At 44.3% G+C, this 13,314-nt stretch overlaps 1 protein-coding gene and 1 long non-coding RNA gene across 2 annotated transcripts; one reads left to right on the top strand and one right to left on the bottom strand.

The window, feature by feature from the left end:
• Positions 1–294: 294 nt before the first annotated feature.
• On the bottom strand, positions 295–8,759 carry LOC137857811 (uncharacterized). The gene is made up of 3 exons (XR_011097286.1): positions 6,300–8,759; positions 4,923–5,027; positions 295–1,162 (listed from the first exon to the last, which is right to left on the bottom strand). It is a non-coding gene; the product is annotated as an uncharacterized lncRNA (long non-coding RNA).
• A 141-nt stretch (positions 8,760–8,900) lies between these two features.
• LOC137857806 (trefoil factor 2-like) lies at positions 8,901–12,921 on the top strand. Its single transcript, XM_068684841.1, has 4 exons — positions 8,901–9,059; positions 10,095–10,241; positions 11,920–12,069; positions 12,716–12,921. Exons 1-4 carry the CDS (start codon positions 8,978–8,980, stop codon positions 12,721–12,723), a joined length of 387 nt encoding a protein of 128 aa, XP_068540942.1. The 5' UTR covers positions 8,901–8,977; the 3' UTR covers positions 12,724–12,921.
• Positions 12,922–13,314: the final 393 nt, after the last annotated feature.

Genomic DNA, 13,314 nt, shown 5'->3' with positions numbered 1-13,314 from the left:
TGTAGACCATATGTGGGAAGCAACTCTTCTGGAGTTCAGCAAGGGACACATCAATTAGAGCTCTGACTTGCCCTTTGAGGGACCCTTCTTCCATTTCTGTAACGGGATGATTCTGATGCTGGTCACCTTACCTGGGCACTGAGGCCTGTGCTGCAGTAAGTGTCCCTTCCTGAATTTCTACTGTTTCAATACCCAGAAGTGTTCCTAACGGTTCCCCGATCCAGCTATGGAGGGTTATAGTCAACATACTTGCAAAATACTACACTGACTACAGTGATAGTAGCTACAATTTATTTCAGTTAGGACATGACTTGAGGATGGAGGAAACTCTAGGAGGATTTCAACCAATAACAAATGTACAGGTGTTGAGAAAAATGAGATCGCTCTGATCATAAAGAAAAAACTTTGTAGACAGCTGGATACAGTATCTCACTCAAATAAAAAACAATCTTTCCGGCTTCATAATGCATGGTCCAATTCTAAACAGGTTTCTTACATGATCTGACTTGGTGCTCATTTTCATAAGACTTCAGGAGCTGCACTCCTGAGCACAGAAATCAACAGAAGCTTAGTCACTGAATCCATCAGCAGAGGGACCAAACTAACATCACACATTTTGCAATTAATTATGAAGTATACTCTCTCTCAGGTGTTCACTGCCTTCTCATATGATGTTGAAGCCCCATACTAGTGTAGATACAGTAACCAAAGATCCAAAGACCCTTCTTCTCCATCACCGCTTGTCATCTTCAGTCTTACGCACAGAGAATGAGAACTGTTTGCATCATGAGGGCTCATGTCATAGCCTTGTCATGTCCTAGGACAGTGGTGTCCAGCAGACCCGACCTATCATCCATCTTTCCAAGCCAATGGGCTACCCAACACAGACCTCATGCTGCTGAGAGCTGGAGCCTGCACCATGTGTAAAAGGAAATGGCTCACAATGGAGCCCTATATGCCAACCTCCATGGTCACAACAAAAAGACAAGCATTTATGTCCAGCATACTCCCAGCCACTGGGTATTTGGGACTCTGAGGATTCATTCAGGTGTCACTTCATCTGCCATGGTGTTCTTCATCACTGCTGGAGCCCACCAAGATGCTCCTCTAGACCTGAGAGGAAGACCTTCATGGCTTCTCTAATGAGAGAGCAGATGGGAACCTGCAGCGACATATGATAAAAATACAGTAAAGAAAAAAGTTCTTATTAAGTTTGGTGGGTTTGCATTTATTTATTTATTTATCTAGCTTTGAGGGGAGGAAAATCTTTTTTCTTTTCCTTTCCTTTTTTTTTTCTTTTCTGACTTTTCCAAATCTTCACAGTTTACTTCATATGCTCACTCTCTTTAAAGCACTTAGAAGGAAAGTTTAAAAGAATTTTTATAGCTAGCTTTCTTCTTTCATTTGAATTTAAAAAATAATACTTATTTCTTTCATTATTTTGCTAACACTTTTGAAGAATTTTACTATATATAGAGAGAGTTTTCTCCTGAAGTAGTTCTCCCATCTATCCTCATATTCTCTTGCTAGCATTAGAGCTTAATATTTCTCCCTCTATTTTTAACAACATGTAATTGGTATGGAAGAAACGCTTTGCCCATTCACTGTTACCAATTAAAACAACAATAACTGAAAATTGCTAAAAGCAACAACTAGTCTCTCTGCCACCACAGCGGGGTCCTGTCGCTGTCCCCAGAGAGCAGAGCTCAGCGCCTGCCCCTCTGCTCCCCTCGTGAGGGAGCTGCAGGCCGCCATGAGGCCTCCCCTCAGCCTGCTCTGCTTGGGGCTGAGCAAACCAAGGGGCCTCAGATGCTCCTCACACATCGTGCCCTCCAGACCCTTCACCATCTTTATAGATGACACATTTATGTTACCAGCTGCCATGATATTGATGCATGAATTATGCTAAAATTATGCAGTTTAGCCCATATTTATCAGCTGCACCATGCAATTGCCCTCAGCACATTGCGGTTTGGAGCCACCAACCAGCCTTGGTGCCTTCCCATTCCCTGTGAGAGGTGCTGGCCGGCTCATACCCTTCACTGGCCGCGATGTATTTCTCTGCACCTGCTAGCATCCCTCCCTCCCACCAGTAACTATGGGAGGAAACCAAGCCAGAAAAAACACCACCACCCCCTTCATGAGTGGTGCTAGTTTTGGGCCTTTCTTCCAGTAATCACAACCGATATGCGGGGGTGGGTTTGCTTTGGGTTTGGGTGAGTTTCAGAAGCATCTGTGAAACGCCACCCATCACGGCATTTTCCGTTCTCCAAACTGGGACATTTTTAACAGATTCAGAATTAAAACCAAACTAGATTCTCTTGATTAAATCCAAACTAGATTCTCTTGATTTTGAGCTCTAAACTTTCACCAGATGATTAAACTCATCAGTCCAGGAGAGTTCAAAAAGATGATCCTGAAAAATACCAAAAATCAGAAGAAGTAATGATAAAATCATGCGATTGGCCAGACTAAGCCAGGCTAAATCATTTTCTAGCCCCACACTTGTGCCAGGCACAGCCAGTCACAGTTGCTTACAGAAAAGCTTTAAGACGGAGTACGGAGCAATCCTTCTCCTGGTAGGTTCTCCCATACCAATAGCCAGAGATTTAGTCTTCTGAAAGAGAGTTTATACCTCGACCACCATAAACAGAAAATGCCAATGGCCCTCTCCTCTGGGTACTCTTCTAGCCCTTTCATACCTCTAACCTTCTGCTTCTGGAGCAATGAATTCCAGTGTAGTCATACACCGTGTTCTCCTCATGTACACCTGCTGCCTCATCATTTCATTGACTGCCTTTCTGGTTTCAGTATTCTGAGAAGTGACGAGTAATATTAGCTGAAGTCCAGCCAGCCAGCATCCTGTCCTTAAAAGCAGCCAGAGTAGGTGCCATGGAAAGAGTCAAAGAGCAAGTCAAATGGGCAGTGACACTTTCCCAGATTACTCTTCCAAACTCCAGTGATTTGCAGCTTAGTCATTTTCTGAGGTAGACCTGTTGCTCCAAATCCAATTTTCTTCGATGAGTTCATCCAATTGTTTTCCAGACCCACGTGAAGTTTTAGTATCCACAACATCCTGCAGGAGGGAGCTCCACAGCTGAACTACATCATACCCACACGCTCAGTGAAACACCATCTTCCTTCGCTTGCTTTGAATGTGTCAGTCAGGTGGTTAAACTTTTATATTAGGTGAGACAATGAGCTAATGGTATTTTCTTCTGCTTCTTGTGACTTTTATACACCTTGTAGCCTGGAGATACCCAGTGTACATGGTCATCCCTGGTGCAAATGCTGTCCCACAGTGCCAGCTTTCCCTTCATCCCCATCACAGGACCTTTTACAGGCTGGAGATGGAGGATAGGGCAAGGAGAAAGCAGATGTACTGCTTTACAAGATTGGTTATAAGAGGGTTTATAAGATGGAATATCAGTTTTCACTATGCTCTGTGCTATCCCTTCACTAATAACTGTTCACCTGTCATTTGATTTTCTCATGGTTGCTAAGCAGTAAGCTGGTGTTTTCATAAAACTCTCTCATACTCCAAATGCTAATATCATGCACTGCACTCACTCATACCCAGGTGATAATAACCAGCTCAGGGCTCATCATTTTGCTTGAAAAGGTAGGGTCGCTCCTTTCCCTGGCATGCATTGGGAAATCTTCACCTGCCATCTTATTCAGTTCCGCAAAATCCATCTGCACAACCAGCTCATATCTTTACCACCATGGAAGCACTGTGTTGTCAACAAATTTTACCCTCTCGTCTCCTTTTCCAGATGATTTACAAGTTTGTTACACTGCAAAGATCTCAGCATAGCTCTGCAGGAGACTCCTCCTGATTTTTCTCTGCAGTGAAAACCATCCACTGACTCCCACCCCTTGCTTGTTACCTTCTTCTTTAGCCAGGAGAAAACTTCCCCTCCTGGCCTGTGACAACATACTTTCTAAGATCTTTACATTCTTCAAAATTTGTTTTCATAGCTCATTGCTTCCATGAGCCAGGGGGCTTCTCTCAGCATCTCTTCTAATTACACTTTCTCCTTTTTAACTTGGGGGCAACCAGTACTTCACAAGGGGATGCAGGTGTAGGCACAGTGGGGATGGCAGTGGTGTCAAAACTCTTTGTCCTCAGTCCCTTTCCTAACAACATCTAAAATTTAATTTGCCTGCTTGATGCTTTGAATATTCAACTGGTGTATCCAAAGTGATGCAAAGATCCCTTTCTGAGTGACAAAAGCTAATTTACAGCCCATCTTTGTGTTTACATATAATTAGGTTATTTTTCCTCCATGCACTTTACTTTACACTTACCCACTCTGCCTTTCATTTGACATTTATCACTCAGTCACTCGGTCTTGTAAGAAATTTCTGCAACTCTTTAGTTACCTGCACTTCTGAAAAAATATGAAAAATAATTCTGAATCATCTGCATATTCATCACCACATTATTCACCAACATTTCCACATCATTTCTGAGTGCGTTGAACAACAAGGAGCCTCTTTTCCCCCTTGTGATAACTGACCTTTTTCTCCTATCTTAGAAGAAGTTATTTGTTTACCTCTTTCTGATTTTACTTCCCTGTAGTCAGTCTTCTTCTGTTTTCTTTATCTGGCTTTGAAACAAACAGCCTTTTTTCTTCCAGTAGCTCCCTTTGTTCCATCACTTAACTATTCTGGGCCTACATGTAGGCATGAGAATATCCTTTTCATATATATATTTTTGGTGATAAGTACTTCTCATATTGTGACTCTAAACAGCACCCCGCTGTTTGTGAGCATTTCATCCATCTTACTCACCCTTTAAGTTCCTTTTAATAAATTTCCCTGGCTTATATATTTCCATTATTAGAAGGTAATCGATCAAGATTTGGGCCTTCTTATTCTTTGGGGCACATTAAAATGCAATACATCATGATCATTACCATAAAGAGTCCTATCAACAGCTACATCTTGAGCCAGATCTTCCAGATTTCTCAGGCCCATTTCAGAAGTTTCTTCCCCTCTCTGGGTCATGGCAGTGACAGGTTCTAGAAAAGAAATGAAGAAACGTGTCTTTCCCTATTGCTGGCTGCAGCCACTCTGTCCTTTTCTCCACAGGCTGGTCCTCACCTCATCTCAGGAGCAGTAAGTGTTTGCTGATGTTTTGATGCTCCCTCCAAAAAGTGAATACAAGAAATGTGTGAAAATTCAAAGCATTAGGAAAAATAATACGCTCAAATCTATATTTCTCATTTGGCATTGAGCTTTGCAGTTGCAAACAAATCTATTTGCAGTGTATTGGATGTTGAAATTCAGACTTTTAGATCTAACTAAACTCTGAGTTAAATATTTCATTAAGTTCACATAATTATTTTTTTCTGTTTACACTGTGTATGGATGCTGACCACAAAAATGTGACAAAAGCCCTTCTCCAGCACTGCCTCTCATTTGTAAAACTATGTATTCTTCTCAACAATTCCCCTGAAAAGTTTTCTACATACCAAGTTAAAGTTGGTTTGGACACCTATGTTAATATATCTCATGGAGGTGTATTTATCTAAGCGATATGACTGAATGGCTCTCAATGCTTACTTTGAACCATTCGTTCCCAGGGTTAAGATGTAAGGTTTTCTCTATTTATTTTCTGAACCCGCAGTGTTATTTGGTAGATAGGCAAATAACAACCTGGACTGAGGGCTTTTGTGTGCTCATTCATCTTGCTAAAATATGTGGGAAGCTGACGGCCCTCTCCCTCGTTAGCTCCAGAAATGCCAGGGTTTTCTCACTGCTCCCAGTGTATGCATCAAAACAGCACAGAGGCCCGTCAGAGACCCTGTTGTATCCCTTATCCTTACTGCTTCCTTTTCTTTTCTTTTATTTTTTTATTAATATTATTTTTCCTCTTCCCTTTACAGCTCAAGGCTTCTTCCTCCTTCTGTAGTTCTTTCTCCAGACCTGTGCAATTCAGGCTTTGGTCCCACTGAGGGTGAGCTTAGCAGACACAAAGCAGAGTGTAGTCGTGTTCTCCTCCTGCAGAAATGTTCACCCAAATTTGGGTGTATGTGAGGGTCATACAGCTCCTCTCTGTTTCCGTTTGCTCCTGACTTGGTGCCTCGCTCTGCTTTCCTTAGGGAAAAACGCCCAGCCCTGCTCTGATGTCTGACATTTTTAAGCAACAGACGCAGGTTTCTCTGTGGCATGGCTTGAAAAATAAGTTGGACAGCAGTTGTGCAACCGGAGAGCAGCAAAGTCTTCAGCTGGACTCCAGGGGCTTGTGTGTGTAAATATGTGTTTCGATTTTTCCAAAGTCTCACCCGCACCTCCGCAGTTAGGTTTGGCTAGTTTGTTTTCCCAGCAGTAGCTTTTCTCAGCTCCCCTGTGAAGCCTGGCGTGGCTGACTGCTTCCAAAACAGGTCTCTCCCTGAAAGAGAAAGGGAAAACCCAGCCCCAGCCTGTGCCCAGCACAGGCGAGCAGCACCCACGCGCTGCCCACCTCCAAGCTGCAGCACAAGGTCTGCACAACAGCCTCCTGCTTGCTTTGTGGGAAACAAAATTCTCGGGCATGTTTTACAGCAGACCTACATCTACACAAAGCCTGGTTAGTTCCCTCCCACACCCACTCAAAGCATTGACCTTTTAGCTTCAAAACCACAGGGATTTCCTACTTGAGCTAGAAAAGAAGCTCTGTGAGAGAAGCCAAGGGCACCAGCAGCTGTTGTGAAGCAAGGCAAACAGCAAGCCTCATGATAAGGAAGGAGAATATTGCTCATTCCTACGGTTTCCATAAACACTCCTAAAAAACAGAGTAGCAGTGAAAAGCATGAAGCGCGCTTTGCCTAGGTGGTGGTGTGAGAGCAGCACTGCTCCTGGGTCCTCTCCTCTGCTGAGCATCCCTTGCACAGCTTGAAGGAGCAATATCGCCGAAGACGACCCCCCAGAAATCCACGAACTGGAGTTTCCTTGTTGCTCCGCCTCTGACTTTTTATCTTTTATGGTTATTAATTTCAACAAATGTGAAAAACTTGGGATTTATTTTGTGGGCTAATGTACAGTGGTGTTGAGCGATGAGAGATGTTTCATGGAGCACTCGTTCTAACCACAGAAGGAAATTCCCTTTAGGATCCCAAACTCCCTTTAGGATGAAAACCTGATTAGTGCTGTTGGTTGATGGGTTGAGGAGCTCTTCTAGCCCCCTTCGGGAGCTCAGCACAGAGCTACCGAAAGGTCTGGGTAGATGCCAGTCTCAGGGAAGGAAACATTTGCAGAGAAACCCCAGATAATGTCCAACGCTTTGCTATATAAACATATCAAAGATCTTAAAGTAATCCGCTGGCAGAAAGCGTGAAGCTTATTTCTTCCAGGGTGTTTGTTTTAAGATGCCAATCATGCAGCCTTTCCGCAGCAAGAACTCGGTGGAAGATTTGCCTTTGTGTGCGCGGTGGGATCGGGCCCAGGAGGTGACAGCTTGCAGATAAGGACTTAACTAATGTCCTGTAAGAGGCAGGAGGGACAGGTGTTATCAGCGGCTTGCCTGACTCATGCCGTGGGCTGATAATCTCCCGTGAGCTGCTGCAGCGGCACGAACACCACACCGCTGCCGTGGAAAGGCAATGTTGCAGCCCATCCCTCCTGGTACCTGCTGAGGAAGGACGGTGGAAAAGTCCCTCCTGACTTCCCTAGGGCCAGGCATCATCACTGACCTTTGGGAGTGCGGTCAGCATTGTGTCCATGGAGAAAAAGAGGTGAATTTTAGGTCTGATGCTCCCTCCTGGGGATAGAGGTGAGAGGCGTGAGGGCTGGCGCATGGTTGTCTGCTGCCTGCAGCTTGGTACCTTGTGTGATGAAGCATACACAGTGTCTGATTTCTGAACCATGGCTTTCGGTGAGAAAAAGCCATATTCAATAGGGATGGATGTAAATGAAGTATCAAATAAGTTAAACAGCAGGAAAATGAGCTCCGTTATTTTTTCCTGGTAGACCCAAATCCCTCCTGTAGGGTTCAGAATGCTTCTCAACAAATAAATTGCCTTCAAAACACAACCACAGAACTTTAAATTTCTTGCTTTGAACTGTGTTGAGGAAAGAGGCAGAAAACAAACTCATCTATAATAATCAAGGGCACGAAGACATAATTCTACCAAAAAAATGCATTAAATCCTTATCAAATGATGTGCAGGAAGAATTTGCTGGTGGCTAAGTCACAAACCCTTGAAACTGATAGTATATTTATGTTGTAGCTAGGTTCACCTAGTTGGGACTGGTAAAGAGAAAAAAAAATATTCAGAAGAAAAGTTGTTCTTTAAAGAACAAGCAAGATTTCCATGAGGTAAACATCCTCGTGCAGGACAACTACTCCAAAATATTATGTGGGCTGCTCACATCCAGCCCCTGAGCAACTACAAACCCCAGTGGGTCAGACTGAGATCCCATATAAACTCTCCTTTTCTCTCCCAAGTCTGCCATACCTCGAAGGTGTCACACCTTCAGCTATCCTGCCTTACTTGGTTTCAAAGTAAGTGTAACTCAAAATTAAGGCCAGGGAAAATCTGTGTCAGAGAGGACACACTTGGAAGGAAAATATGTGTATTTATTTTTTAGTGGTGGCAACCATTTAAAGCTGCTCAGAGCTTTGAAATACTCTAATAGCGATGAAATCAGCTCGGGCTGCCAGAGAGATGCAGTAATGTCCTATTAATAGATTATGGGATCACGTAATAGATACGTGATCTATGGGTACGTAACGGCTATGTGATCAATAGATCATGGGAGCCTAGAAATTTATCTCAGGGATATCAAAATATGCATGGCAACATTTCCTAATTAAACAGCAACAAAAAAAGCCAACATCTGGGTGAAGCTTCATAGGGAACAATGTTATCAGATCTCTCCAGGCAAACATGAGGACCGTATAAAACGAGCTGCTCAAGGGAAGGCAGCACCTTTCTTCCAGCAACTTGCCCTGCCAGAACAGCCAGAGGCCTGAGGGCTCCCAGGAGCAATGGATCTGAAAGGGATCTGCGTGCTCTCTGTCATCCTTGTTGTAGCCCTCATCGCCACGACAGAAGGGAAGACACCACCAAGTAAGTACATTTATCTGCTGTTGCTTTTGCAGGTATGTATGTGGGCTTGAACCTGCTGATTGTACTGGCAGCATGGGCATGTCTCCAGTTCGTGTATCAGACAGTGAATGTCTTGTTCTGACACTGTTCCCAAAGCTGGAGTCTTTTTAAAAAGTCTTTCAGAGAAAGCTATGGCAGCAACAACAGCAAAAAAAAAGACCACAGGTGAACTCTCATGCTGGTGGCATAACCGGGAACCTGCCACAAAGGTAGAGGGACAGAAATGCTCAGGAGCTCGCTAGAACAAGATTGGGACTGGAACAGGAGCTAGCTCTGCCTAAGTATTCTTCTGACATCTATTTTATGCTACTTTTCTATGTGAATGCAGTCTCAAAGAAGTCTATCTGCCTCCACAATAGAAGGCATTTAGACAACTGAAGAAGTAGACAGCAAGTAGCTCAACGGCAGGCACCTAGGGACATGCTGAGAATTTCTTGGTTGTGGATGACCATGTAGTAGCCTTAGAATATTAAAAGTATAGCTGTGACTGTTCTCACATAACCCTATGATTTTATCGTTAACTGAAGGTAAAGCAAAGATTTTGCATTTTTACACCTGTCTTATGTCCACAGGACCCTTTACTCGTTCTTCCTTCACATGACATAGGCAAACAAACAAACATTTACTAGCATAACATCCAAACCTGTGTTTTGTACCGTTTGATGTGGTCTGTTTGAAGTCCACAGCCTCCTGCTGTGCTGGGCTGGGTTGACTGCAGGTGAGACCACAAGATACTTACTGGGTGAAGTACAGACCTTACTGTAAGGGAGTTTCACCCCAACCATAATGGGGCCAGCATTTCCCCTGCCATCTTTTACCATAAGCAGATCTTAAAACAGACAATGTCTGGTCTTAGCAAGTGACAGAAAGTGTACACTTGCAAGATGGACAGAGTCTAGGAAAGTACACTGCTTTCAGTAACTTCCTCATAAATGCACCTCCACTAACAAATGTGCAACCTGACAGCCAGTAACTTAGGATTTCTGTCCTCAACAGCAAAATGCCAGTGTAAAATAGCCCCCAAGGAGCGGAAGAACTGTGGTCACCCAGGAATCTCAGCAGCGGACTGCAGGAAAGCTGGGTGCTGCTTCAACGCCTCAGTCCCTGGAGTCCCCTGGTGCTTCACCGCTAAACCAAAGAAAGGTAATATCTCCACCAGGAACACCGATCTACCTAGTGTTTGCTTATACAGAAATGTGGACAACCAGGGAGTAGCTCTGCTTTGCTCTTAGGCCAATGAAGCGGGCACAAACCTCTGTTAGAAGACCTCTGGTAAGAAAGTACAAAGTCAAATCCTGCTTGTCCATCGGGCTTGTAACTCGTCCTCTCTGCACAAGATATTTCTTTTTCCTTCAGGCTTCTAGTTCTCAAATAGTCCTGATTATTTAAAAACATTTCACTGCCAGTTGTGGTCTTGTTGATCAGTGGAACATGGGATCTTCTGCACTTACTTAAATGGGTTTTCTGCATGGCTGACAAAGACTTTAGCACTGCATGTTGAAGAGATCATGAAGAGTCATGAAGAGTCCTCAGCAGACGAGTCCATCTGTGGTTGTTTAACACCACAGGCACCCTGTAACTTGTAGGTTTTTCCTCTTATTTTTTTTTCTCCCTAGATTTTTTTTGATATTTGCCACTCCCTTCCTTTTCTGTGTGTTTCCCAGTATAATTCCACTGGGTGGTTCTTTTCTTCCTCTCCTGTTTTCGCTCGCAGTCTTCATCCAATGAAATCTCCAACATATCCCAGGGCGGATCTTTTTTTTTTTTTTCCTATTAGATTCTTCCTTCTAAAGACCCCCTGGAAAATCCAAACTCCAAACAAATGCTTCAATTTTTTGCCCTTGTGTTCTCAGAGAGGGTTGGAGCTGCTCACCCAAGTCCTTCAAGGACCAGGTGCATATTTTATGTAACTGTTGAGCATGAGCTATACTCATAGTGCCAACCCCGTCTTAGGAGAACTTCAGCAGTTGCACAATCAGCCCTTGGAACATGAAATGAGGGGAAGCGGGAGTACAAAGGCAATGTGGCAATGTTAGCAAATAAAGTAAGTTGATACAAATCAAGATCAGTCAACAAGGCTTCGAATTGTTGGAGGACAAAAAGTGATTTTGCCTTTGAACGCTGTTTGCATTTCATGAAAATCTTGAAAAAGAAATGGCTGCATCTTGAAGTGTCGTTTTCACAGAGTTGATTTTCAGAGCAGAACTCTTCCAGGAGAGGAAAACTTAATTATTCAGGCTGTGTGGTGAAACCACTAAAAACAAGGTTTTAATGCTGTGGAAGGGGACTCTTAACATAGATTCCCTACAGCTGCAGTTCCTATCTGTTGGCTGCATCCCCACAAAGGCTCCCTCTGTACTTTTGATTTTAATTTTAATTTTCTCGATGAGCTGCGATTTCTCCTAGATGACTTTCCTCCCTTCCACAACTGAAGCTGCCATGCAAAGGTGGGCTACAGTCATCTAAAGATTGGGCACAAATAAAGACAGGGACACCCCCGGAGCTGAGGCCAGTGTCCATGGTACCACCATGGAAGACAGGTTAAAATGCTGCCTGCCAGGCACTTTTAGGGGTGAATTTTGGCCCCTCTAGACCCTCTGGTGTGACAGCAATTCCTCATCTGTTGGCATTTAGTTTTGCCTAACAGGTATGGCAAGGGCTCGGGTGGTATTGCCGCCTGAAATCAGTGTGGAGAAGGTCACTGTGGTTGTTGTGCTCACTCATGGGCCACACTTGCCTTCCATTTGTGAATCCTGCCCCCAGGTACGTGGAGCATGAAGTAACGCAGCCTTCTTCCTTCCTTCCTTTTTGCTTTCTGCAGTTAAGAAAGTCTGTCCTGCTGACCCTCGGATCCGAGTGAACTGTGGCTACCCTGGCATCACAGCCAAGGAGTGCACAAGTAGGAAGTGCTGCTTCCGTGCACACCCTGCTGGTGTCCCCTGGTGCTTCTACCACCGCACGGTCGAGGAAGGTAACATCTCGCACAAGACATTGCCCGTGTGTCCCCACGGATGCCCTGCAGCTCCAAAGCAGGACAAGCTCTCCTCTCCTTCCCAGTCGGGGTTCAGAGTGCCCAGGGCATGAGTGGGAAGAGGTGGTTAAACCCAAAGAAGACTGGCTTCTTGCACAGAGGGGTGGTGTCCATGGCCCACCAGAGCCAGGGACTTGTAGGCAACAGGGCTCTGGTGCGAGCACAAGTCCTCGGCTAACACCAGGGAAAAGGTGTGGCTACCAAACCCACATCTACATTATCACAGGAGGCAAAAGGCTTCACTTAGAAATGTGGAAAGCACCTTACAGAAATTTCTGATCCCTTCCTTCCATTTCTGTAATTGGTCTTGCAGCACACCTAGTGCAGGTAACAAATACCCCCGGCTGTTCCCAACACACTCCATGGTCTATTTTGCATCTGGAACAATTCCCCATAATTCAGTTTTATTGAATCATAGCTAGGAAACACATGTAAGGATGGGTGGGAGAGTAATTACTAAAATCTGACATCTGGACGCACACAACCTTTTTAATGTCCTTCATCTAGGCAAACACTTCCTCGCATCTTTTCAAATTTGTGGAAGAAACAAATCCCTTAATCTGTTTCTCCTCCTTTTTCTCCCCAGCTTGTTAAAGCAGAAACTTCCATCAAGAGCCTACTCAGCTGGGAAATTACAGCCAGACGTCCCAGACCAAACTTCATCATCTGTAACAACAACGGTTTTTATGTCACTTTTTTCTCCTTTCTGAAGAAAAGTTTTCCACGGCTTTTATTCTATCAGTAGGGTAGTACCACACAGTTTTTCAATGTAATAAAGGAACCAAGACACAATCCACGAGTCCTCTGCTGTCTTTATTTTAACACCGTGTATTTCTTAGTCTCCTGGGAAATCAGACATCCTAGCAACCTGCAGATGACAGCATGGTCGCTGATATTTCTGTAAGAAGCAGGGTGCGGAGCTTACACTTCACAGAATAGCTGCTTGCAGGTGCTAGCTGATGGGTGGCTACGCATGGACCTTTCTGTTTTGAACACTGAAAATACCCAGCGTTTCCCTTTTTACAGTGACAGCAGTGGGATTGCTGTGTTTTCCCCTCAGGACATAGGGAAGGGTCCCTTTGCTCTCCCCAGCAGCCAAACCAGCACCTGTACAATCAGCCCATGTCCTCACAAGTGGGTCCCATGGTTTGGGTGCAGGAAAAGTCTGATTCAGCTCAGCAGCAT

This window comes from Anas acuta, chromosome 1 (assembly GCF_963932015.1).
Source record: "Anas acuta chromosome 1, bAnaAcu1.1, whole genome shotgun sequence".
NCBI classification, from domain to species: domain Eukaryota; kingdom Metazoa; phylum Chordata; class Aves; order Anseriformes; family Anatidae; genus Anas; species Anas acuta.
Note: the sequence above shows the minus strand (reverse complement) of the source record. Positions and strands in the feature narration are given on the sequence as shown.

Excerpts from the sequence above, each read along its gene's own strand:
- LOC137857806 (XM_068684841.1), top strand. The coding sequence starts at position 8,978 with ATGGATCTGAAAGGGATCTGCGTGCTCTCTGTCATCCTTGTTGTAGCC. Across the intron at positions 9,060-10,094 it reads AGAAGGGAAGACACCACCAA|CAAAATGCCAGTGTAAAATA; the intron begins GTAAGTACATTT and ends TGTCCTCAACAG. Across the intron at positions 10,242-11,919 it reads CACCGCTAAACCAAAGAAAG|TTAAGAAAGTCTGTCCTGCT; the intron begins GTAATATCTCCA and ends TGCTTTCTGCAG.